The 27962-nt window shown below is 41.2% G+C and overlaps 1 protein-coding gene across 1 annotated transcript; it reads left to right on the top strand.

The window, feature by feature from the left end:
- Window positions 1-615: 615 nt before the first annotated feature.
- On the top strand, window positions 616-4403 carry LOC148041536 (wall-associated receptor kinase-like 21). Its single transcript, XM_087680623.1, has 3 exons — window positions 616-1548; window positions 1776-1838; window positions 2030-4403. Exons 1-3 carry the CDS (start codon window positions 693-695, stop codon window positions 3205-3207), a joined length of 2097 nt encoding a protein of 698 aa, XP_087536749.1. The 5' UTR covers window positions 616-692; the 3' UTR covers window positions 3208-4403.
- The last annotated feature ends 23559 nt before the right edge of the window (window positions 4404-27962 follow it).

The following is a 27962-nucleotide window of genomic DNA, read 5'->3' as shown; positions in this document are numbered from 1 at the left end:
CATGTCCTCTCCAGTGTATAAAGGATTGCAGATGCCCAACCTTTAAATAAATATTTTGATTGATTAAAGCTTATAAAATGGGCGTTCGCTATTTGGTGTGTAACCAGCCTAAATACGTAGGCTTAGGTCTGGCAGGGCTCATAAAGCTACTCTATTAAGCAATCGAAGTCATCACGATGTGTCGGAGGGCCATTGGTAGTGCAGGCATTCTCTCCCCTTGCACGCATCTTCGCCCTTGCGTTCCAGCCCATTCCACGACTTGGAATAGTAAGGTTCCCCAATCCCATAGTACAATACTCATGCGTGCCCGATCAAGGGGCAATTTGACGGTCTCCCACAAGGGGTAGTCTATATATATTCTTGCGTGTGAAGGGGCTCTTATTTTGATCAGTTGGGAAAAGATGCAACTTGCAAGGTTCATTTCAATTTTTTCTCGAAGCGCCGATTTTGACACGCATTAACTGTTTTTGTCTGTGGGAGCCTGGAGGTAAGCTCGGCGCGAAAAATCCAAAGTTGAATGTCCGCATTAAATGCAGTAAAAGACAGACTGCCGGTCAACTTCCTCATCCTATCACGGCACTGTGACACTGCCGCCACACCCCCCCGGGCCGCGCCCCCCCCCACTTTCCCGCGGTCTCGGTCTTGTATTGAACTCCCTAAGGATCATCGCAGCAAGCTTGATATGCAGAATTATGCAGTGCCATGGCTTACCCCTTAGCAGCGCCCATGTCTTCGTGTTCATCTGCTGTGTCTCACTGTCTCTCACCGCCCACCATGGCTGCAATGGCAGTAGAAGCATCACAAGCTCCGTCTCATGCCCTGAGAGATGCGGCAGCAAGGTTGTCCCATACCCCTTCGGCCTGCACACCTGCGGCCTCCTGCCGGCCTTCAAGCTCTCCTGCGACCAGGCCACCTCCGAGCTTCAGCTCCGCATCAATGGCAGCAGCTCGCCATCCTTCAGAGTCCTCTCCCTCACCCCCCGCCTGGTCTCCATTGACCCCCAGCCAGGCTCCCAATGTGCAGTGAAGAACTACCCCATCTTCCCTTTCCCCAACTCTGACAATGACCAGACCAGCTACTCGATCCCAGGTAGCCCCTTCTCCATCTCCCGCAGCAACGTTGTCATGATGTTCCACTGCCGCAATGAGAGTCAGTGCCAATGCGGCATCAAGTCGGCGTTCTCCGACGCCCTGCGCCTCGAGCAGCCCTTCCACTGCCCTGACTTCTACTGCTGTGGCCTGCTAGAGTTCTCCTCCTTGCAGAGCCTGATGAAGAACAATGGTGCCTGCACGAGCTTCATCAGCTGGGCTGTCCATCCGGTTGGCTCCAATATCTCGCCGCTATCGCATGTACAGGTCCAGTATGGACTGGAGCTTGAAGCTTGGGTTCCAGGGCCTTGCTCCTGTCATCCAGATGCCCATTGCTTTAACGATAGCAGTGCTTATGGAGGCATTAGGCATTCCTGCTCTTGTGACCAGGGCTTTACTGGTGATGGCTTTGCAAATGGGATTGGTTGCTATCGGAATGACACTAATGGCACGACCACAGGTGCAAACTTGTGACTCTTCAGCTCTGTATGACTAGTTAATCTTATGCTGCATGATCTACCCCTATAGCTTGCTTGCAAGTAAAGCTCCACTTTTGCATATGTACTTCCCAGATTGCTTGCATGTGTGATGGGTATGCATGGAGGGTGGGCTGCCAACTTGCATACCGTTCAACGTTTCTGTGTATGCATTAATGATGGGAAAACTACACACATGTCCTTTTTGCAGGAACTTCTTGCAGGCATAGCTCTTTCGTGGGTTGCTCGAGGAACATTATTCTACTTGTAACTGGTCAGTTCTTTCTTCTTTGTTAGGTTGTTGGTAGGACATCTGTTGCTTGCATCAAGTTTGTGTTAAGCACCAGAGAAAACCGTAGTCCAGTTGTATGCTTGTAGTTTTTGCTGCACCTTGTCTCTTAGCTAAGAGACAACCCTAATGGCATTCATGATGCACCAACTGACTGTTTTACCCCTGAAATACAGGTGTGATTGCTGGAACGTTTGTCATAGTGCTTCTTGTTGTTGCTAGCGTTTGTCTACGAAGACGAAACAGTGCTGGTGGTGAGATTCAGAGCAGAAATGACTTAAAGCATCTTTTGGGGCTTCTATCTAGCCATAAAATCACAAAACTCTTTACATACAAGGAGTTGGAGAAGGCCACCAAGCGTTTTTCTGATAAACAGGTTCTTGGCAATGGAGCCTTTGGCACAGTATATGCAGGGAAGCTCAACGATGGTTCATTGGTAGCTGTAAAAAGGATAAATTATCGGTATGTGCAGGGGATTCGGCAGGTGGTCAATGAGGTGAAGGTTTTGACAGCTGTCAGGCATCCAAACTTGGTGCACCTGTTGGGATGTTGCCTAGAGTATGGAGGCCCTCTTCTTGTTTATGAATTTGTACCCAATGGCACACTGTCTGAACATCTTCAAGGAAGAAGAGGAATTCCATTGTCATGGGCCAGGAGAGTCAGCATAGCTGAGGAGACTGCCCGAGCCCTTGCTTACCTCCATTCATTTGATCCTCCTATATGTCACAGGGATGTGAAGTCCAGCAACATACTTCTAGATCATGCTTTCACTGCAAAAGTTGCAGATTTTGGCCTGTCCCGCCTTGTTCTAACCGACAACTCTCACATCTCCACAGTTCCTCAAGGTACCCCAGGATATTTAGACCCTGATTATCATCAGAACTTTCATCTTTCTGATAAGAGTGATGTGTACAGCTTTGGAGTGGTGCTGGTGGAGCTAATCACTGCCATGAAGCCAGTTGATTTCTCACGTGAAAAAGGTGAGATCAATCTGGCAACCCTTGCCCTCACAAAGATAGGCAATGGCACTCTTGATGATATTATTGATGAGACTTTAGGAGCTGGTAGCAACTCCCAAATCAGGACCATGATTCAGGTGGTAGCAGAGATTGCGTTTCGGTGTCTTTCTTTTGATAAGAATGCACGGCCTACCATGAAAGAAGTTTCACAGGAGCTGGAGAGTATGAAAAACGGACTTTTGAATGCCAAAGCACGTAGGCAGTCTCTAGGAAAGATGTTGAGGCAGCAAAATTGGAGCTCAAGAAGGGAGAGTTCTGTGAAGGTCCGGTCTGTATCTTCATCTTCAATGGAAGATGCATATGAAAGCAATGACAGCTTCAGGTCCTTTACATGATTCAGGTTGTTGCTGCACCCTGATGCATATGCTAGTGCGAAACAGCTTCCCCTAAACTATGTCAACAGTGCTTTGGGAACTGGCATGGCATGTTTTTGCATATTCTCATCGAGTATGGGCAGATGTACCCAAAGTGTTCCAAAGGTAGGAATAATTCTTACCTTCTCTAGCTTTAGCAGCACATGTAAGCTTTCAGCTCATCAAGACGTCAAGTTCAGCAATTGCAGGCCCAGAACTGATGTCACGCAGAAATCTTAAATTTGAATGCACTGCGGCACAAATCATATGGGTCCCTTCATGTCAGTCATGACAATCACACAGGTTTTGCTACATGTGAGTCATTGTTGCTGATGTACATACAGTGTGCTTTCGGATTGACTTTTGTCATTCATGTATCAATCAGAGCTATACATGTACATTTAGAACAAGTGCCGCCCACATTCCTCGAGGGGAGTGCTCACGCTTTTCTGGAGGTTTTTTCTGGCACTGCACGAGAAACTAACTTCTGTCTAAATTCGGAGTGTGAAAGTTTTGCTCACACATAACCAAGTGTATCAGAATAACCAAGTGTATCAGAATAATAAGGCACCTGATAGTATGCTAAGGGTGTGAATATTGGTTCAAGAAACCAGGTTTACAGGTTGGTGGCAGGTTGCCAGCATGGTTATATTAGATCAAGTCCTGACTATTCCCTTGTGGTTATTTGACAAATGCATGTGCCTGAAAGTATCTTTAGATCTGTGTGTGGGAAGGCAAACCTGAATTGAAGACAATCAAACTTGTTTTCAGGGAGCTACATTGCCTCTGTAGATTATATTCCTCCAAACAGCAGGGCAGTTCTACTGCAGTGTAGAACAGGAGAGCAGCTCAGGCGTGTGTGTTTATAACCTTCACTACAAGGCCTTAAAACTAAACCTTCCTTACAGAATGCAGGCAAGAGCTTTAAGGTCCATTGAGGCATCTTATCAAGTCTCGAGCAAGGGATTATTTTTCTTTTTGAGAGACTTGAACTCTGCAAGATGCCTCAAGGATGTATCCAAGATTTGAACACACCAAGCAAGGGCTTACTGCAATCCATCATGCACAGCATTAAAAAGCTATGGGAGTTCTTGCTTCTTCCCAAATAGTGTGTACCATCGGTCCTCTGTTGATGATGTATCCCACATGCCCTAACAGCCCAATCTGTATATATATATATATATATATATATATATATATATATATATATATATGCTATGCAGGGTGAAAGTGCTTGCAAATGAGGGCTATGCCGATTGGTATGGATGCTATGTATTTTCCATGCTTTGCATACTCCATAGCATGCGTCTAGTGCATCGCAGTGAGGACTATGGTGTGTCCTTAATACTATCAAGGAGAAACAAATAAGGACCCAAGCTTCCACTTGCAATATGGTGCAATGGACCCATAAGCATCTTTAAAGTACCAATCTTTGTTTTTAAGGGTTGGCAACTTGAAGGTCCAAGGTCCATTGCATTGTTTGAGGCAGAAATTTATTTGCATCATGAGATCAGCAATCTCCAAAGACATAGTTGAAGCAAATGGGTTTTAGTATGTAACACTTGTCATGAATGTTTTGTTTCTACTATGATAGATTGTTGTACAAGATGTGAATGCTTGGGGCAATCACAAATGTAATTGGGTTTGGGTGATTGGGTGGTTTGAACACACATTGTTAGTGCAAAGTAACAATATAGGTGATTGATTAAGCTTCATGATGATCGTTTGTTACATGTGTTGCAACGAGGCTATACACAGAGGCCTTAAAAGGTGTGAATTTTTGTGAGATGCAAGGTTATCGCAACAAATCAAAAGAAAGGTCTTACTCTTTTACTATCACCAAAACCCAAGCTTACATAGGTGTTATCTATATCTCATCTTGGGTTTAGAACCATGTTGCTTTCATGCGCAACAGTTGTTACTTTTTTACTACCATCAAAATCCAAGCTTACATAGGTGTGATCTATGTCTCATCTTGGGTTTACAACTATGTCACTCTAAAGGTAGTAGTTGTAGTTCCTTAGGCATTGGTAGTAGTTATGAATGAGGAAAGTATTGTTGCTAAAGCATACCGTGAAACCCACGCAATGAAAGCTTTAAATAATGCTAGAACCTTTATTTTTTCTCTCTTTTTTTCTTCCACCTTCAATAATCCCCTTCCTTAAAAACATTAATTAGTATCTTAAACATGAAGTTTTTAGGATCTTGAACATTAGGTTTTTACGATCTTAATTGTTGTTTATTTTGCAATTTAATATTGTTATCATTTTTATGAATCTCGTCACATATTTCTTTTGTTGTATTTGTTTTATCTAACTTTTTTGGCTTCTTTTTCTTGTCATCTTTTGTCTTTTGTGTATCTTGGTTCACCTTTTCACGAAACTTTGGATATCAATGTTATGCACATGTTCTAGATGATTAGCAAAATTTGTTACAACTAAAAGGTACTAAAAGTATCTTCTCTTAGACCATAGTGATGAACAAAAGGCTTATAAATTACATTATCCAAAGGCAAAGAAGACCATGGGAGCGTTGATATAGTGTTTAGAAAGTGGCCATATAGAATGGAGGCAAAGGCAAGCCCTTCCACTTTATCATCAAGCAAAGAAATAGGCCACTATAAACCTATTCTAAGAGCTATCTCTATTCTTATAAGGAGGAGGAAGCATCATCTTTGGATGATGAAGAGAAAGTTCACCAACTTGCCATCACGATGATTGGAAAAGCTCCAATCACAATGGGTGAAGCAATTGTATGATTAAAATAATCATATATCTATATCTCTTGACAAAAAGCCAAATGGATCAAGGAGGTCTCAAGAATTAAAGGAGCAAAGGTTTTCTATTCACATAGTTAATATGGCCTTGATGCTTTAGATTATGAGAGAAATAAATGAGCTAATTGACTTAGAAGAAGCACATGTAACTCTAATGTGGATATCAGCTATGCAAGTTTGCAAGTTGAGTATAATAACATAATGAAGCATGATACTTGAGAGCTAATGGATCAACCAACCAAGAGAAAGGTTATTCGCACCAAGTGCATTTGAAAAGTAAAGCACAAGGTTGATGGAACCTAATAAAAGTATAATTCAAATTTAGTCACACAAGGATTTTCCTAGATTGGACGGTTTGATATCAATAATCATTCACTTCAAGCACTGAAATGACTAGTATTAATATAATGCTTGTAGGGGCGACTCACAAGATGTGACTAGCTTACCAAGTGGAGGTTAGATTAATGTTCTTGGATGGTGGCCTTAAGGATGATGTGTACATGGCTCAACCATGAAAGTTTGGGCTCCCATTCGAAGAACAAATTTTGTATGCTAAAAAAAAGGCATTGTATGGGCTAAAACAAGATCCTAGAGCATGGTACTCAATGGAGAACTAAGTTTTTTTAAAGGCTTAAACTTTGAAAGATACGTCTTAGATGCTAAGTTGTATGCTTACAAGGATATTGAAAAGTTAGTAGTGATATGACCTTCTCATTACTCTATATGTGGATGATGTTTTCACTATAGATGACTATGAATATATGATCCATTAAACTCAAAGGGCTTTGAGTTCCAAGTTTGAAATAACAAGCTTAGACTCACACTATTATTGGGGAATTTAAGTCTCAAGAAAGATCTTCACATCTCTTAAAAAATTTTGTATGGGGAGATCTTGAAATATGTATGGGGAGATATTGAAAGCATTTGACATGGTTAATTGCAAGGAGATAGCTACACCTAGCCAAGTGTTCATATTTACATCGCAGATGTGCCTTCTCCATGTGGGTTGGCACTCGTAGCCAGGCATAGATCTAGGCACTTCAAAAACTTTATCTTGCTAGAACTTGGCATTTTCTGTGCCCCACAGGGTGGGGTTCTACTCTCTTTTAGCCAACCACTTCTCCTTGAGTCTCCCTCCGATGTTAATTACTTATTCCACCACTTTGATTGGCAGAATCCTGCGCAAGTTGGTGGGGAATTGTAAATTAAGATCGAAGGGTTTTCTGGCAGCCTCATGTTGTTCCCAGATTATCAGGTCAGCGTGGAAGCTTATTGCAAATCGTCCTGATTTGGTGGGATGGATGTAGATGGCCCCACAGTCAGTTTAGCACCCAATCTCCTTTGTGCTTCCTCCACCATCTGCTTTCTCTTCTCTTTGATTGCAACCTTTCTTTCTACGGAAGCATTTGCTTGTTGTTGATCTTCTAGCCATGGAGGGGAAGGATGTTGTGGGACTAATTCTTTGTCTTGAGGTCCAAACTCAATGCTCGGTCTAGCCCCTTCTCCTTGATGGTATCCCTGGGCTGCTTCCTTTACGAACCCTATTGCACTTATTTCTTGTGGTGTCAATCTTTCTTGTAATAGATATCTTTGTTGCTCTTCAGGGGTTAGGTTGACTCCCACGGGTTGCGTTGGCATTTGCAAGTCTACTCGTAGGGCTCTGTGCGCAATCCCTAGCTTCTTTTTAATGGCGTCCACAACCTCTCCTTCCTCTGTATGAGTGATGTCTAGCAAGGAGTTGAGGAAGGCGCGTTGCTGGATTTCAAAGGCCACTTGGGTGGCCTCTACTTTGCTCTAAGCTAGCACTTTATTGCTCTCTACATGAGCTAGACGACACGCCAAGGTTTTGACTCGCTTCTCATTGAGGTTTGCCCAACTTTCAGCTCTCTTCTTCAATTCTTCATAGTCTTCCCCTTGCCTCGAGCCAATACCATGAGCCTCTGCTATTATTGATCTTCAATTTCTCTTTTGAGTCTTTGTTGTTTCTCTTGTTCCAAGGCTGCCTCATGCTTCAATTTTTCTATTTCTTTGCGCAATTTGAGGGTTTTCTCTTGTTTATACGCTTCCAATGTTGCAATAGCATCCCTGAGGTTTGCCATTTCCACCTGTAGTTCTTTGCATAGCTCTCTTGGATCCATAGCATTTTGGTGCATCCTCATGAAGCTTAGCTTTTCTTCGACTAGCCTTTCCTCCCACCGTCCGTCGTCTCCTTCCTTTGTTCTGAGTACTTCTCTCAACTTGTATGTTTCTTTTTGGCACACGGCCACCTGTCTGGTCTTTTCCAACTGGAAGACAACCATCAACTCCTTCTCAGCTTCCCACTTAGCCACTGCTATTCTCTTCTCCTCCTTAGCTTTTTCTAACTGCGAGAGCAGCTCTTTGACATATTCATCGTGGTCAGCAATTGGCATCATTGTTGTAGAGATGGGAGTCGTGGATGTTTCCATTCTTTGTCGTTTTGGGTCCTATCTAGATTTGACATTTGTTGCCGCGCCGATCTCTTTTGCCCAATGGTTGTGGTTTCCACACTCCTTCCTTGTGTGAGTTCCTTATTAATAAAGTATTGCACCTAGGCCATGAGATTGCTTGCATCTACTGTGGTCGAGGTGCCTCGAGTAGGCGTTGCTGCTGCGATGGTGGGTATCAAGAGGGGTGGGATGGGGTCGATGGGGGCTTTGTCCTTGCCTTCAGTCATTGCCGATGGTGTCATGTCTGGCACATGCGCATTTGAGCTTGGGCCTTCATCTCTTCACGGGGTTAAGGCACCTAGCTCGCCTTGCCTACCTTGTTGTTTGATGGACGAGCACGTTGCTAGCGCGATGTCCCCCTCTTCCTTCCTCTTCAATTCCTCCTCCTTTTCAACAGCCTTTCTTTTTCTCTCCTCTTCGGCTTTCCTCAATTCTTCTTCTAGTCTCTTAGACTCTTCTTTCTCTTTCCTCTTCCTTTGCGCTTCCTCTTTCTTCGACTCCTTTGCCTTTTGTAGGTTTGCTTTCTCCAGTGTCATTGTTTTCTTGGGTTGTTTTGGTTTCCTTTTGCTAGACTGGGCTTTTGGCTCTCCCTCCTCTTCAATCACTAACCATTCTTTCGCTTGACTATTCTTGTTCATGATCGGGGGTGACCTTCTCGGTGTTTCATTAGCTCGTTCCTCTCCATTCTATGCCTCCTTCACTACTTCTTGGATGAGAGCGGTCAAGACTCCCCCATACCCGATGAATGATGCTTTGGATGATGGTTTTTTCCTCTTAGCTCCTTTGATGTTGGGGACTCCCCACTAGCTTGCTTGTTTCCCAGGGCCAGTGCCTTAATGGATTGATCAATGGTTTTACACATGTAGCTGTTCAAGTCTATTTCATCCAATGCATGAGCTGCCAAACTTTCCAGCATGGGCACACTGATTTTGTGCATAAGGGAGTTGTATCATTGGCTGGAGAAGAGGGAATGAATGACTTTTGCTTGCAGTTTGATTTCTGGGTTGAGGATGTTCTCAATGCTTATGTTGTCAGGACTTACTTCTTTCTTATGTTCAGCATGGCATATACATCCCGCTTCTGTCTCCTTTCTCACCTTGGATTCTAGACCCAGTGCCTTCTCCACCAAGGCCTTACTAAGCTAGATTTGAACTTGCTTTACACCTTCTCCCCTCCCCATAGTCACTGTCGCACATTCCCTATCAGGGTTCTAGGTCCTAAAAAATTCCACACACTTATGGTCGGCTCCTGTCCAAACTTCTCGAGGTACTGGGCTAGGTTGCATTGTTCCATGACCCTTTTTGCAGCCTCCTCCTTAGCCACCACCTCTGCAATGTTTTGGATGCTTCAAAACTTCAGCTAGTTGTAGGCGTGATTTTCGAGGAAGAGACCACACTTCACTCTTTTCTCATCCATGAATGGAAGGCGATGGGCATGATCCTATTGTGCTGTCATCTTCAGCTCTTGTCATAAACCATGGTTCACCATTAGTGTTCTTAAGAAACTTTCTTATTGAAAGGTAAACAGGAGTTGATCATGCTTTTATGGAAATAAGAACATGCTTAAGCATAAAATGAGAATTTTCCTTCAAGCTGTTCTATTCATTTCCAAAAATTTATGACACTTTTCCTTAATCATGAGTTGATTTTTATCTATTTTGGATGTTGATTGAGACTTTAATTTTTGCTTGTGTGTTTCATTCCCCCTTACATGTTTGACTTCATCTCTTCATTCCACATGTTGATTTCACCTTACTTCACCTTACCTTGCCCCCTCCCCCTTTGGAAATGAGAAAAATCCTTCTTAGGATTAGAGCCTGTGAGGTCAAGGGCCATCAACGCATGTTCTTGGGGCTTTACTTCTGCATGAGCCAAGTATAGAAATTCGGATTGTATTCTAAATGGGCATAGTGGTCCATGTCGAAAGGATGGATACTTGCTTGAGTAATGTAGTTGAGAACATATGTGAGGAAGTCATTGGAGACTGGTAATGTGTAACTCCTCCTCGGTCAGAATCTGATCTAGATACATGTGGATTAGGAGGTGCTCTTCTAGGGGTCGGGGGTTACGAATGGTGGTCAACACCCTATAGGAGGTTGGAGCTACATAAGTGGGTTCATACTCCAAGGTTTTGATGGCATGTCGTTGCTCAATGTTAGTCATGATTTGGTAGCCCTCTAACTCCATTGAAGTTGAAGAGTATACCATTTCCTCAAGAAAGAGGAGTCGGTGCTAGTGAGCTGTTTTAACTCCTCAATTTCTCTGTTTGTGGCGAGGACATTGCTCTTGTGATAGGACATAATGAGGCGTCAGTTTCGTGCATGTTCTCTGGAAATATCAGCGGCAATTAGCTCCTCAACTGCTTCGGAAGCCTTAATGAATACAAATGTCGATTCTTCCCAAGAACAAGGGAGTGTATGCACTTCCGTTGATGTAGGCCTATCCAAAAGACCTAAATCCAGCCTGACGTAGCTTTTAGCAAGTGTCATAAAGGTAGCATCCAAGCGTCTAAGGCAAGCAACCAAGTCATCCCCTATATTCTCCACTAAGTCTGTGGCTAAGGTTAGAATTGATCTCTGCTCATAAGAGCGTCTAAGACCGATTGGTGTGGTTGGGGTTTGACCAAACTAGATAGTTCAATAGAAGGTGATTATTGCAGCTTAGGTTGTTGTTGTGGCTTGGGCTATGGTTTGACGGGCTTGGTTGGAGTTGCAGGTGTCGCACTGCTAGCTTCTTTTGAGGCCTTAAGGGTACAAGTGGGATTAGGTTGAGGCCACTTGTGAGCAGCGGGCTGTAGTTTTTATCAATAGCTCAGCTTAGGCTCTGTTGGCCTAGGCTTTTGAGGTTTTATGGGTTTTGCAGCTCAAGTCTTGTGTGGCATGTGTGCCTCATTTGCCTTGATGCTTTGGGTGGTCAAGTCTAAGGGTGATGTTCGAGTAGTTCCCTTGGCCATCTTGGCCTTAGGTACCCATATCCACGCATTACCCTCGTAATAGCCTTGAGCTTGCAATAAGATTTTGGAGACCCATCACGACTTGACTGTCGAAAGTAGAGACTGCTTTGGTCAGGACATTCACTAAGATTTTATTAGTAGACTCTGCTTGGCCATTCACATGAGGATAGTAAGGTGAAGACTTTTGATGGATGACTAGGAAGGTAGACAGGAGGTGAGCGATCACTTCACTAATGAAGTGTGTGCCTTGGTCAGTAACCAATTTGATGGGCAACCAAATCGTGAGATCATTTGCTCCCATAAGAACTTGGCAGTGGTCCTAGTGTCATTCTTTCGAGTTGCTCGTGCTTCAGCCCACTTCGTGAGATAATCTGTGGCAAAGATAATGTACGTGGCTTGTGAATACTGTGTTGCAGGACTAATCAGCACAATGAAGTCAATTCCCTATTTTTTGAAGGGATGTCTTGTAATGATAGGGGTTAGCTCCATATGGTCCTTGCGAATCGTGCTGCATCGCGGAAAAGGGTAGACCACCACAGTTGAGATTGTAGCACCTTGTCAGCTGTTGTATCTTTGCTGAAGTGTCCTCCTGCAATCCTGCCATCGTGTGCCTCTACCATTACGTCATGTATTTCATGCTTGCACACACATCTACGTAGTAACCCATCTTGCCCTAGTCTATAAAGTTGGCATGCTATCAACTGATAGGGTTTGATTTTAAGGCCGAGTCACATAAGTCGAGATTTCTCGATAGGTCATTCAGGGAGTCCATGCTCTAGTATTTGGACTATATCGTCTGCCCAATATGGTGTCAAGTCAACCCTAAATTAATCTCTCGCACTGGACAAGTGAAACAGATGCGCATTCGATAATTTGTCTGAGAGATGTTCTGTCGAACGGCTTCTCCTGTGGGTAGGTGAGACACATGGTCATCCATGTAGTATTGCTTTCCCTTGCGTACTACCACGAAGAAGTCAAATTCCAAAAGTAGAAGTAACCATCGAGCAATGCGTCTCATAGTGCAAGGCTTTTAACAAGATAAAGTAATGCTTGATGGTCAACAAAGAAGGTAAATGGTGTGGTCAAAAGATAATGCTGAAATTTCTTTACAGCAAATACCATGGCTAAGCCCTCTCTTTCCATTGTTGAGTAATTCATTTCTATATCCATGAATTGTTTGGTAGCAAAGCTCATTGGATAGTCTAGGTTGTGTTCACCAGGTTGGCACAACATGGCTCCCACAACGAATTTCAAAGCGTTGATATGAACATGGAAGTGATCGTCCAGTTTGGAGCTCATAGAATTGGTGCAGTGGTTAGAGCATTTTGTAAAAATTACACAGTGTAGTGAACACAATCTGAGAAAGAGATAGAGAGTACACAACAGATAAAAGTAGAATAAAAAAAATTATTTAGCTCCAAACAATTGATACAAAGATGGCTCTGTCCACTCGTGTGCTTCCATTGTGAAGCTTAGATGGTGATCTAGAGAGAAGATAGATGAAAAGCTTAAGGCAAGCTTGAACAACTCTAACTAGGTGAAATATAGATGATGGATGGCTGTGAAGGGGTTTAGTTTTTATAGCCCGTGAAGGCAATCAAGTCGGCTTGACTGACCTACCATATGAGCCTCCACTAGTTAGCTAGGGAATATTCCAGAGAATATTCACTTTATCGTCAAACCGAGGGTGCTACCCTCGAACCCCCGCTAGGGGGGTTGTTGGCCTTCTTGGGACCCCCTAGCTAAGGGCTGCTTTTGTAGCCCCCAGACCCCAAATTAGGGGCTCTTGATAACTCCCTTACCCTGCAACTCGATGCAATGTGCCTCGAGTTGCTACTAGCTTAATTACATCGTCTAACCCAAAGATTAGATCCACAATGGTCACCTTTTAGCCATTAGATCACATAGAACTCATCTAACATACAAGTTAAGATTCAACCAATATCTGGGATCACATATGGATTCTCCTCATAATGGGGGTCTTACAACTTTGAGCACCATGGATCATTGGTGGCACCTTATGAGAGTGGGGCATTGAGCATATCACTATTTCTCAGCCCAATGCCGAGTCTCTGAAGATGAACTTGAAGAAGATGCTTTGTAAGTGCTTTGGTGAAGATATGGGCTCCATTCTCCTCTGTTGGGACAGTAGACTAGTTCCACTATCCCATCCTTGATCAAATCATGCACATAGTGATATTGGATCTCTTTATTTTTGGTGCACGCATGAAACATTGGTTTTTTGGCAATGGCAATGCAACTCTGATTGTCACATCTTAGCACAATTGGTTTTTCATCCTGCACTCCCATATGTCATAGGATCATTCTCAACCATACTGCTTCATACGTAGCAAAACAAATTGCCTTGTACTTTGTTTCGGTAGAAGACAATGCCACTGTTGGCTGCTTCTTACTAATCCAAGAGAAAATTCCCGAACCCAAAGAGAAACAATAACTAGAAACTGACTTCTTGGAATCACTGTCTCCTACTCAATCTGAGTCATAGTTCCCCACAAGAGAAGTTCCGGAACTATATGTGATACCATAGTCAAGAGTTTCCTTCAAGTATTCGAGCACCCACATCCCAGCTTTCCAATGACTCTCATGAGGTTTGTTTTAGAACCTGCTCAAAACACCAACAACAAAACTGATATCCGGTATGGTGTTACACAAGTAGATTAGACTATTGACCACTACTGACCAACCTCCTGTACCTCCCAATGTCTGCTAGTTTTGATGTATCCTCAATAGATAACTTTGCATTCACCTCCATAGGTGTAGCTATCTCCTTGCACTCGGCCATGCCAAACACCTTCAAGATCTCCCATGCATACTTCTTCTGAGAGATGAAGATCTTTCCTAGCTAGGACAATCACTACAGACTTTTCACCATCCCTTTAAACATACAAGTTAGCATATGAGGCACATCTTTTGAAGTTTAAGCTTAAAGAGAACTTATCTATCCACTGATACCATGCTTTGGGGGCTTGTTTTACCCCATACAATGCCTTCTTTAGCTTACACACTTTGTTCTCAAAATGGGGGGCCTTAAACCTTGGTGGCTGAGCCACGTACACCTCCTCCTTGAGGTTATCATTTAAGAATGTTGACTTAACATCCATTTGGTAAATTGGCCATTGCTTGTGGGCAAGCACTGCAAGTACTATGTGAATAGTGGTCATTCTAGCAGTTGGGGCAAATGACTCTTGAAAATAAAAACCTTCAACTTGTGAAGATCCCTAGGCAACCAGTCTGGCTTTGTACTTTCTAAGGCACCATCAACCTTGTACTTTACCTTCCAGATCCACTTGGTGCCAATAACCTTCTGCTTTGTTGGCCCGATCCACTAGCTCCCAAGTGTAATTCTTCATTATGCTATCATATTCGGCTTGCATAGCTGCCTTCCATGCTGGATCTGCAAAAGTGCTTCTTCTAAGTCAGTTGGCTCCTTTACTTCTCTCAGAATCTCAGCCACATCAAGGCCATATTGACTATGTGAGCAAAAGCCCTCCTTTGCTCCTCTATTCTTTGGGACCTCCTTGGTCCGTCTGCCTTCTCCTCAATAGATGTAGGCATAGGATTATTGTGGTCATAGAGCTGCTGCACGCAATGTGGCAATGGCTTTTCCAGTGGGGTGATGTCAGGTTGGTGAAATTTTTCCTCATCATCTGAAGATGATGCTTCCTCTTCCTTAAAGATAGGGACAACTCCTCTCGGGATAGGTTCATAGTGGACTAATTTGCTTGATGATAAAGTGGAAGAGCTTGCCTTCTCCTCCTCCATTGTATGTGGCTGCTCCTTGAACACCACATCACAGCTCGTGATGATCTTCTTTGCCTCTTGGCCATATAATTTGTAAGCCTTTTGCTCATCAATATAACCCAAGAAGATACATTTCCTGCTTTTTGGTTTTAACTTGCTTCTCTTCTCATTTGGAACATGTGCATAACATTCAAATCCTAAAATTTCGAAATGTGAGATAGATGGTTTCTTACTAGTGTAAGCCTCATGAGGTGTTTTTCCCTTGAGAGCCTTTGTGTAGCTCCGATTTAGAATGTAGATTGTAGTATTAACAACTTCAACCCAAAAATGGTTAGGCAATCCCTTGCCCTTTAGCATGCATCTTGCCATCTCCACAATGGTGCGATTTTTACGTTCCACAGCATCGTTCTGCTGAGGCGTTGTCAATTGACGCTTGATCCCTTTGCTCTTGCAAAAGTCTTCAAACTCCTTTGAATTGAACTCACCACCACCATCTGTTCTAAATTTCTTCACACTTTTTCCTGTTTCATTCTCAACAAGTTTTAGCCATTCTTTAAACTTACCAAAAGCTTGAGCCTTATGAAGGCAGTACACCCACATCTTCCTCTACTGTAGTCATCAACAATCAACATAAAATAAGAAGATCCCCTAAAGGCATGTGTAGGCATTTTACCGCACAAGCCAGCATGCACCAACTCTAGAGGAGCCTATGCTCTATTCTTGCTTTCCTATGAAAATGCCTTTCTCTGTTGCTTGCCCATCAGACAATCTTCACATGGTTCCTTCAATTCAGTCACACTGCAGGTAGGTAAGCAACCATACCTTGCTTGTGCATCTCCTTCAACATTGCAAATCCAATGTGTCCAAACATTTCATGCCAAAGCTTACTTGTGCCCACTTCAATGGTGGGTGGCTATAAGAGCACTTAGCTCATACAAGTTGTTCATTCTTTCTCCTTTGCCAACAACTTTGCCAGCATTATCGATAATTTTTGCACCTGTCTTCTTGAACCTCCCTTCATAACCAAGATCAATTATGGCAGCACAACTAATAACATATTTCTCCTAATTTCGAGAACATATAACACATTTGAAAGCTTTTTGACTTCACACCATTTGCACCAAGAAAAGAAATAGTACTTGGGCCCACAGCAGGACATTTTGCATCATTTCCAACTATCACTATCCAACACCCATGAGTCACTGGTAGATTCTTCTTGTGCCAAGGAGTACACTTCCTCAATGGTTGCCATGAATAACTCCAACTCTGCTTCAACTGTATTGGCCATGTCTTTCCCTTTACTTTTAAGGGTACCATTCTTTTCATCTGCTTGACACGACAACTTGCGATTTCATGTCCTTTCTTCTTGCAGTAGAAGCACTCTCCTTGAAACTTCTTCTTATCGCCCTTCTTCTTTTTGCTACCATCATTTTTGGTGGAGGAACCACCTTTGCCTTTTGCATTGGCAGAGAATGCAACATCTCCATTGTTGCTTTCTTCTCAGGCTTTCAGCCTCAACTCCTCCTCCATCAATAATGCACAAAAATCCTCAAAAGGCAAAGCTTGAGGTCTCACTTGAGTATTAAAGGCAGTTACTAGTCCATCAAACTTTTGTGGACAAATCTGAAGACACCTCCTCACTATCTCCTCTGTATCCTAGCGCCAACCATCTGGTCACATAGATTCTTAATCCCATTGATGAATGCTTCAACCGTCTCTCCTTCAAAAAACTTCTTCGCTGTAGTTGACTCTCCAAGTTTTGAATCCTGTAACTAAGGCACACAATGCATCTGCTTTCCTTTGTTTCCAAGCTCGTAGAAGATCTGTATTCGGAGGAATCATCACACTAGAATTTGATGGGTCGGGGGTAGGCTGTGGTTTTGCGTTAGTCTCCAACACAGTCTCCAAAAGCTCATAAGAATCAAGAATAGTTGTAATTTTGAACTTTCACAAGGTGTAGTTTGTACCATCTAACTTGCCTTCACTGAAGGTTGGTGCATGAATTCTCAGTGTTTGAATAGCTCGTACAACAGCACCACCTCTTGCACCGCTTTTGGATGCGCCAAAACCACTTTCGAAAGACAACATCGATCCTCTTTGCTATTGAAGCCTTTGCCTCTTGTGCACTCTTTGATCCCTAGAGCCCCCTGGGCTCTGATACCATGTTAAAATTACACGACGCAACGAACAGAATTTGAGAAAGAGATAGAGAGTATACAATAGATAAGAGGAGAATTAAAAAAATTATTTAGCTCCAAACAACTGATACAAAGATAGAACACCCCAGCCAAGGGCTGCTTCTATGGCCTTCAGACCCCAAAATAGGGCCCCTGATAACTTCCTTACCCTACAACTCGATGCAATGTGCCTCGGGTTGCTACCAGCTTAACTACACCATCTAACCCAAAGATTAGACCCACAATGTATACCTTTTTGCCATCCGGTCACATAGACCTCATCTAACATACAAGTCAGGACTTAACCAATATCTAGGCTCATATATGGCTCCTCCTCATAATGGGGGCCTTAAAACTTTGAGCACCATGGATCATTGGTGGCAGCTTATGAGGGTGGGGCATTGAGCATATCTAACATTTTTCAATTTCTCATATTCGCGTTGGTATTCCTTGGTCCACTCGAATATAATCAACAATTTGTATAGAGGTCTAGCAATCAATGCATAGTTCAATACAAAGTGTTGATAGTATCCAGTGTGGCCTAGGAAGCATTGAACTCCCTTGTAATCAGATGGCGGTGGAAGATCTACAATGACCCTGAATTTTGAGAAGTTTGTGGCGATGCCATTCTTCGACACCACGTTCCCTAGGATGCATTCATGCTTTGTCAAGAACTGGCACTTCAAGGGGTTCGGTGAGAGACGATATAACTGAAATCGTTTAAAGACCACTTGGAGCTTATCTAAGTGTTCCTTTCATGTAGAGTGAACACACAAATTGTCTATGAAAACCTTTAACTCCTTTTTGAGCATGTCTTTGAAGATGGCACACATGAGCGTCTGGAAGGTAGCTGGTGCATTAGTCAACCCAAAGGGCATGACCATGTAGGCAAGGACATTCCATTTAGTGACGAATGCAATCTTATGCCTATCATCGGGATGCACTTGCACTTGATTGTACCCTAAGAAGCCGTCCAAGAAACTATAGGATTCACAAAGCTTCACATGCTAGTCTCCTCTCCTCTCCTAGGTTTGCTATGACATCCTCGGATGTCGTACCATGGTGGTCTATCTGGGCCTCTAGATCATAATTGGTGACTAGCCACTAGATTTATGTTAGGAGACCGCCGAGGTTGAGTCCTCGTCCTGTCCGTGGCTAGTGCTTGTCTTTGCCATGTCTACAGTCTCTCTCTCCACCAAGTTGTCAATGAGATTGATTCGATCAGGTAGATCCACTCTTCCAATGGTGTCTGTCCCTCCTGGCTTCCCTGTTGCGTCTTTCGCTTGGGGTTTTGATCACCTGACTATGTCCCTAGATCTTCTCCTACTGGTGGGTTTGTTCTTGGGTTATGTCTGAGTGTGTTCCTTGTTAATTATAAACAATCCTCAATTTACAGTCACTCAGTGTGCGTGTGTGTATACTCTTTTCTGTGCACTGTGTGCAATCACGCTTTCAGCTTTTCTTAGGTGTACTTCAAGTGCTTGAAAACAGTGCAAGTACAAAGGCAAAGTGACTATGTGACTCTTGCACTCTCGTTTACAAATATTACGGGTCAAATGGTCGATTTAGCTTGTCCAAGTGGATGAGGGCTGAATGAGAATGGGCCGAATGAAATTGGGTTGAACGTTCGATTTGGATCGTCCGAGTTTGGTTGTCCAAGGGCCGAATGGCCAAACGACTGAGGGCCAAGTCAAGTGGGCCGAATGCCAAGTTAGTTCAAATGGTTGATTCAGACAGGCCGCTGCTTGTCCGAGTGGGTTGGGCCAAGTGGTGCATGTGCGAGTGGTAGTTGACCGAATGGCCGAATACACAAGGGACAATGGCTGATTCTGGGACTTGGCCTAGAATCGGTGTCACTTAGACAGGCCGAACGCGGCACGGTTTTGGCTGACGCAACAACAAATCGATCGAATCACAAGATTTAAAACACACCCCATAGCAAGCACCTCCAGATCAAAGCTATAGACAAAAGAGAAGAGTTGTGTATACCTGCAATGTACGAAAAACACCTGGGTGGAGCGATCAATCCAATGAGGGAAATAGGTCTCTCTCTCTCTCTCTAAGGTTTTCCTGCTTTGATTTCTTGATCTTACCTACTCTAAATGCAACAAAAATCAAAAGTAAAGCAGTGAAATGATTTCTCCTACTTGCCTAAACATCAGCAACACAAATAATTACTTGTTTTGAGGATTAAACTCCCAAATCTCCTACCTATAAAGAGCACCGGTTCAGGGGTAAACCCTACTTTGATGCTTGATTTGAAGCACGCAAGAGCTCAAGCTTGAATCGGTTGGTCCAGGAAACGGAACCAAAATGTAGATGAAGCTCACACTCAACCGCAAAGACCCATGGACCGCTTATTGTTCAAGCTTTTCAAGTCGAGCACTAATGGCTATCTTACATATAGCCAATGTGATATCTCTCTCTACAAGTGTAGTGAGCTTACCTCCATACCCGATCAAGTTGCCTCCTCTCCCAAGCACTCCGGTAGCTCCACGATCCAAGTGCAAGCTTCAAGCAATCTCGATCCTCAAGCTCCATGCTCCAAGCTTGATTGCCACGAGCAAGAGAAGAGAAGAGAAGAGAATAGAAGAGAAGAGAAGAGAAGAGAAGAGGAGAAGATGGAGAGATTCTCCTCCATGGTCCCTCACCCTCACATACTCACTCCCTCTCTCAAGTATAAGCTCAAGCAAGCAAGCAAGAAGAAGAAGAAGAAGAAGAAGAAGAAGAAGAAGAGCTACTTTTGGCCACACACAAGAATGAGCTTATCATTCACTTTTCAACTTTATATATAAAACCTTAAATCCCTTTTGGGCGGTTATCCCCTTATCCCCTTTTTTACATGGTCGGCTAGGCCCTTTTTCCCATTGCCCTCCTATCTTCGTAGTTTCCTTCCTACCGCCCATCTACCTTTATAATTTACACGATGCTCTTAAAATAAATCATTGTACACCTTGCGCTCTTTTACAAAATTATTGACGCCCTTTTTCTTGTGCGCCTCTCTCATTGATTTACGATTTTTTTGCACTTCTTCTGTTTCCAGATTTTTCTTGGTGCGCCTTTGTTTTCCGTTTCACTTTTTCCTTGGCCTTATTTTTGCTTTAGATTTTCTAGATTCTCCACCTTGTTTGTCTAAGGGTTAAAACGAAGGATCCAAGCTATCAGGACTTGTTAAGATAAATTTTTGTCAAGGATTCAAATCCAAAACTCAAGACTAAGTATCAAGATTTTTCCATAAACGAGGAGCTTGCCTATTACATGACAAGACTATGTATTCTTGCAAGTCAGAAACTCAAAATGAAAATACCACAGGAAGCTCATGATTTCCCATTTTTGGGTCCTCCTGGATATGCTAAGACTCTTACTACAATTAGAAAAAGCTTCTACTGGGAAATACTCAAGGGTGACATACTTAAGTATGCCACTGAATGCCTAAACTGCCAACGAATTAAGGCCGAGCGTGTCAAGATGCTAGGAAAGATCCAGCCACCTAACATCCCTAAAATGAAATGGGAGTATATCAGCAGGGATTTCATAGTTGGATTACCCTCGCTACAAGGAGAATATAACTCTATAATGGTAGTCACTTATATGCAAACAAAAGTTACACACCTTATTTCTATAAAAACCAATTACAAGGCTTTTGATATCATCGGGCTTTTCATTAAGGAAATTTTTAGGTTACATGGATTACCCCAAAGAATCATCAATGATCACAATTTTCTCTTCACCTCAAACTTTTGGAAGAGTTTGTTTGAAGCTTTATGAACCCACCTCTACTCCAGTACTACTTACCATCCTCAAACCAATGGTCAAACAGAGTGGGTCAATGAATTTATTGAGGACATATTGAGGGCTTATTGTAATAGGGAACCCAAACAGTGGATCCAATACCTACCCTTACTTGAATTCACCTACAATGCATCATACCATCAAAGTATTCAAATGACTCCTTGTCAGGCACTATATGGGCAAGATTGTCTTACCCCATGAAAATTTTCCCATCCTACCTCTATGGGTAGAAGCATCTAGGAAAATGCTGGAAGAAATGAATCGGCCAAGTGAAAGTTATAAGGTAAGATATTCAAATGGCCAAGGATCGACAGAAGGCTTATGCCGATCAACGAAGGTAAGAACACATCTTCAAAGAAGGTGACATGGTTTTCCTATGAGTTCGCATAAAGAAAAGTTCCTTATCTTTGAGGGAATTCAAGAAGCTAAGTCCTAGGTATTGTGGGCCATATAAGATGCTAAAGTGTCTAGGGCCAAATGCCTACAAGCTGCAACTCCCTAACAACTTGAAAGTACATAATGTATTTTATGTTAGTCCATTGAAAGCATAAGTCCCTAGCCTAGACCATGTACTTAATGACCAGCAAATTGTAATGCCAAGTTAGGGAGTCCTCAAACTTTAATTAGAAAAGATACTTGACATGCAGGAGAAAACTCTAAGAAGCAAAACCCTTAGAGAATATCTCATCCAGTGGAAAGACTACTGATGCCACGTGGATTGATCATGAATCACTATGTAACCAATATCCCTAGTTTCATTCGAGATGAGGACATCTCGACTTCTCTAAGGGGCAGAGAATGTGATATTCCGACTTTAATTTAAAATGTTTCCAACTTCTAGAAAAATGGACTTCAAAAACTCTAACATCATTAAATAGAAAAGATCTTGAGCAAAAAGATCCAATAATCGTAACTCGACATTTTTTGGATTAACAAGGACTGTAGCCACCTGTCATGAAAGCTACCGCGTGAACGAGAGTTCTGAGTCTATTAGTCATTAGTGGTCCAACAATACTAGATTTTTGGATAAAACTAGCATATTTTTGATATTATTTATTGTAAATATCCTAAAAAACTATGGAAACTTCTAGAATAGGGTGTCATGTAAAAAAAAAGGTGGTTTTTTCAGCCAGTTTTAGAGATTTAATACAAAAAGAAGGATTGGCAAAATCGCGTGCGTCGTGATTGCAGTTTACAAGTACCAAACAACACTTCCAATAGGGAGAAGAAGGAGTAATCTGGAAGAATTCTAAGTAGGTGTCCTGTGTCCTTGGGTTTTATCCCCCTTTCAGAGCCAATGGAACCATTAGATTTGTGGTTTGAGTATCAGATTGCATCTTGGAAGCTTTAGATTGTTGATTTTTCCAAGATTCCCTCCATAGAGAACTCTTTTTCTTAGCCACAATCCTTCTTCTCTAATTTAGCTATAAAGAGGGAGTGGGGCAAGAGAAGCCGAGCAGCAAGGGAACTTCCCATCAAGAAGATAAGGAGGTTACTCCACAAGCTCTCGAATTCAATTCCTCCATCCCTTCTGTCCTATTCTCCCTTGTGGAATCAAGACTCATCTCGATTTCTCAAAATTCTTGATGATCACATTTCCCCCCCTGTCAATTAAAATTCCATCAATCTAATTTCCCAAGCTCCTCCACCAAATTCCCCTCTTTTGCGATCTTGTGATTAAAGACCATGGCCCCCAAAAAAAAGCTATGAAGGTCGCTGAGGCAGGAGCTGCCAATAATGTTGTGGACATAATTACTACAAACGGAATGGCGAGTACGGGGATTACAAACGAAGTCGTGAATACCATCAACCAAGCATCCATTATGGATCTTCAGGTACTAATTTTCTTAAATAAAAACAACTAGCAAGCCGTTATCTCATGAATAGGCAATAGAAGCTGCATGCACAAAATAAGATCTTTATTAGATTCTTGCATATAATTTCTTTGAGGAGTTCTTAATTGCAAATTCCAAGGGGTAACTTGGGTCTGTACAAAGTGAACCTAAGGAAGTACAAGGGAGGTACTGTGTCCCTAAAAGATTTAATATTTCTGATTTTTGTGTTGATCAAACGAAATCTCTGAATCATGAATACTAATCCTCAGTATATAAGAGACCTTGAGATGCAATTGTCAAATGATACTATTAGTAATTAAACTAATCAATATTTTCTTTTATTGCGGGCAAAGACCCATGAAACTCCAAGGGAGTTATCCTCAATTATAAAATTCTTGCTTAAATTCAATCAAAAGTAATCCCCAAGGAAGAGGGAGTCTAGGAAGTCTATTGGAAGGTATTGCCACTTATGTTGATTTGTCTCGAAGTTATTTTGCCACTTATGCTAATTTTCCTTGATGTTATTATTTTTGAAAAAAAATATTTATCTTAGAAATAAATTTATTAAAAGTTTATGTATAATGCATTTGAAATAAGATGTTTGTGATTGTAAGCTAGGTACTAATCTTTCCTAAAATCATGAAGCTAAAAGATGGATGACTAAGCACAGATTGTCGATTGAGGCAGTATTCTGGTGAACATAGAACACCGACTGAGGCAGTGTTCTTGATGGTGCTAGACCTCCCCAAGAACAGCATGAATAAAACCTACTCCAAGGGGTTTAAAAAAATTAAAAAATTTTCGCGTTAGTGCGTTTAGACCAATTATGACGCGAAAGGTCTTGTCGTAGGGAGCTCTAGTTGGCAAGAGGAGGTGAGGATACTAGGGGGCTCTGGTCATAAACTCCTTAGGCTCTTATAAAGTGCCAACTATCCTTTGATTTCCAAACTATGTCTGGACGTTCCAATACTAGTTGGGGAACGAAACTTGGAGAGAATAATACTTTGAATAGAGAACATTGTAAAGGCCGTTATTTTTCTGAAAGAAACTATTAAGAAGGAATTGCTTTACTCTATTTTTGTGTCGTGAATAAAAGGCATGTAACAAATTTGTATCACAATATCATCTAAAGAAGTTTTTTTTATAGGTTGATGAACCTAAAGTGGTAGGTAATTAGATAATTAAAACTACTCTCTCGAGGAAAGCGAGAGGACGTATCCAGACCAATGGCTAGGTGGTAATAAAGATCACACTTGATGGACCATTAGAAACCAAAAAGGTTGACTCACATCACTTTAGAATCCACTAATATTAATTAGCCGCTAGTAATAGAATTGACAAAAAAAACTTAGGTCGATCCTCGTGGGAACCTCCGAAACTTCCACTGCAGGTTAGACTCAAGTGAGCGTAGTTAGCAAACTCTAAGGGTTTTATCAAAATCCTAGATGACGCTTCCTAGGACATCTCTTGATAGGCTACTAATAAGAATGTACCACCAAGGAATAGCTTGGGCGGTACATTACAGAAATATACAAAACTAGAGAGGGTCTCTATTACCTTGATGAATAAAGCACTTTCATCATATCATTGTGCAATCACTCAATGTCATTTAGTGTTCAATTGAAACACAACATCTGGTGGATAGGAGCATTCGAAGTAGATATAGAGCATTTTGATATATTGTATTGGATTTTTCATCGAACACCAATACATGATGTTATTAAGAGACAACAAGCAGGAGAAGAGCTATTTATTGAAGGATTTGGGAACTATAAGATTGAGTGGCACATAGCTGGTGACTTAAAGACACTTAAATGTATGTATAATGTATCAAAGAGAGCCAAATCTAGATCTCCTTGCCTATGTTGCATGTCCCCAGTCATAGAGTTGAACTCAAGCAATTGGAATAGAGCTCCCTCTAGGCACAACAAGGATCCACAATTAAAGCTAGTCCTAGATATTCCTTTAGTGAATGTCTATATTTGTACACTTTATATGCTCTGTACGATAATTAAAAAGCTTGTTCATCTTTATATAGGATTTGCATGGAAGCTGAAGCCATTATCAGCTAGAACATATGCTATAACAGAGATTGAAAAAGTCTTATCTGCAATTGGTTTGCATGATGGTAATGTTGTGCTTGAACCATATCTTCAAAAGTCTAAGGATGGAAATTGTGTCCCCAAAAAGCCATCTATTGGTGGAGTGAAGGCTAGAAGGTTCCTAGACTTTCATGGGAAACTTAGTAAGATAAACTCTAGGAATGGTGACTCAACTATTAGATACAATCACTGGAAGTGCCTACATAATGCAGTTAAGGATCATGCTAATAATAGGCAAGCTCGAAATAGAAAAGCCAATGTTTGGGAAACACTAGAAAAAATATTATTTTATTGTGATAAAACTGGGTGGAATGATGATCATCTCAAAGACTTCAAAAACCAATTGAATTTTAAAAAAAAGGCAATGACAGAAGCTTGGGATAATCAACACTTTACTCACTATATGGTAAGAAGTTTGCATATATATGTATCTTTATTGTTTGATTCATATAGGATTATCTAATTGAATTATTTTATTTGTTAACTATGCAGCATATTTTATACAACCATGCTCCATATTTTATCAAGAAATATGGATCTCTATCTATCTCGTCAACTCAAGGTATGGAAAAATTACATTATCAAGCAAGAAAAAAATATTTTAGACACATAAGACATGGAAGTGGAAGATACAAAGCAAACAATTTATTAAGGTCTTTCAATGGTTTTACAGACAAATTTGACACAAATTCAAGCTCAAAGACACAACCGCATCATGTAATACATCATCTTTTGCAAGGACTATATCCATTGTTACCCAAAGAAGAAAAGAGGGATATTTAAACTCTTGTGCAAAGCAAAGATATTCATAATGGTTACAAACTAGACAAAGAGATGGAAAAAGATGGGTTTCAAGAAACCCTTAACATCTTTTAGTCTGACTCTCGGAAGAGTCTTTAGTTTCAAGAAATTCACTAGGTCCTCTAAAGGAATCTTTTGTTTCATCCCACTCGATGAGACCTCTACATTTCAAGAACTCTTGTTTCCTATAGACTAGAAGGAGCTTCAAATTCTTGGCATCTCCTACATGGGAGAGCAAATAAGAGCCAAGAACTCTAAAGTATCTTGCCCTAGATCCACTGTATCCATCATGAAGCCAAAAACTCTTACAGCTTCTTCCTTCTCCACCAAAATTATCTTGCCTAAACCTCTATTGAAAGATTGGGATCCAATCACCTTGGAGATAGATTTCAAAGCCATTATTGGTAAGCTTGGAGAAAATTGCAACTGTTTGATTATTTAAGCTTATAATATAATGACCAAGGCCTTGACTTTTGCCAAGCTTCAATGGCCTTGAGCCCTTGGCTCTTCCAAGAAAGTTGTATGCATCTTCAATTTCTATTTGCACAATAAACCACAATAGTATAGGGTGTCAGTAGATAAATATCCAATAATATTTATCTATAATGCATATTATAAATCACAATGGATATCTTAGAATTATCTTTCATACCACCTTAGGGTTTTCATATTCTTCAAGAAGACTATCATCATATAGATTTATTAAAATTTTTGGTTTCTCCTCTAATGGAGACTTCCGTTTCTCTTCATACCACATGTTATCAATACCAAGTCTTTGTTGAATCTGTAAGAACTCTTCCATTGTAGGTATCCCTCCTTTTCATATTCCACGATCTGATTAATACAAGAATGCAAGGCTATAGAGATGTCTTGAAAATTCTCTCCCTCAACATCAAGAGTTGCTAGCAATTCCTCTTCATAACCTACAAAATTCTTATAATTTTGATCCCATGTTGCAATGATTGCCAAGCAGTAATGTTCTCTAAGATAAAAAAGGTGTTGAATATATCATTTAGCAATACATATCTATTTTTGTTGATGAGATAACTGGGAAATGTTGGGACACATTCAAGAGGACATGTTTCAATCTTTGCACCCAACTCTATCTCATTTTCTTCCACTTTTGTAATGTTCTCACTTTTAAACAAAGCAACATCAAATCATTGCACTAACTGGTTGTCAGTATCCTCCTGAAACATTTCCCCCTTCTCTTCAACTTCTTTGTCTTTGCTTGCAATATCCTCTATATTCTTATCTTGTATTGTATTTGAAGAACAACTATCCATATATTGAAGATATACAAGAAATCCAACATCCTTCTGTACAAGAAGACATTGATGTTGATTTTGATGAAAAGGGCAATTTTCTTTCCACTTCTTGAATTCCTCATCAATAAGGCTAAACCTTGTTTGTAAAGTTGTTCTAGCAGCATTGTTAGCTTCCATTACATCACTATAATGGACAAATCCCTCAATCTCTAGGCCTTCCACATGTCTATCATAAAACTCCCTAAAATCCTCTAGTTTATCTTCTAGATCCTTCAAGAAAACTTGCAAATCAAAGGGAACATTGACCATATCTCTGATGTAAACAATTCTATATGAATTTCCAGTTGCATGAAGAAAATCAAAGATCTTTTCATCACAGGTATCCTCCAGATCCTCCTCCTCCATTTCCTCTAAAGAAAACTTCCTTTTAGCCATCTTGATTACTCACAAAACCAAATCCAGAAAACAAAAAATTAAAATTAGGGGCATAATATACCATGCTACATTTTCTCATATCCCTAGAAGACTAAAGAAATATTACTAAAAAAATTTAGTCAAAACCTACAAGGCCCTACTTTCGTATTTTGACAAATTTGACATATTGGTTATGTTAGAGATTTAAAAATGCAAGATGAATGAAGTGAATTTATCCTTTATGCAGTAGAGAAAGCATGAAATTCTGCGTCTCATTGATCAAAATTTTTTACATTCACGACTCATGAAACATGAAAACAATAATCCAAATCGCTTTACAGTTCATAAAATCGCGTTTCATATGTCACTTTAACAAAAAAACTTAACGAA

Source organism: Lygodium microphyllum, chromosome 1, assembly GCF_053477565.2.
Source record: "Lygodium microphyllum isolate KBCC chromosome 1, Lygodium_microphyllum_v1.1.10, whole genome shotgun sequence".
Classification (NCBI taxonomy): Eukaryota; Viridiplantae; Streptophyta; class Polypodiopsida; order Schizaeales; family Lygodiaceae; genus Lygodium; species Lygodium microphyllum.
This window is presented reverse-complemented; position numbering and strand designations above follow the sequence as displayed.

Coding starts and splice junctions, on each gene's coding strand:
- LOC148041536 (XM_087680623.1), top strand. CDS start 693: ATGCAGTGCCATGGCTTACCCCTTAGCAGCGCCCATGTCTTCGTGTTC. Junction 1,549..1,775: donor CACTAATGGCACGACCACAG/GTGCAAACTTGT, acceptor TCCTTTTTGCAG/GAACTTCTTGCAGGCATAGC. Junction 1,839..2,029: donor CATTATTCTACTTGTAACTG/GTCAGTTCTTTC, acceptor CCTGAAATACAG/GTGTGATTGCTGGAACGTTT.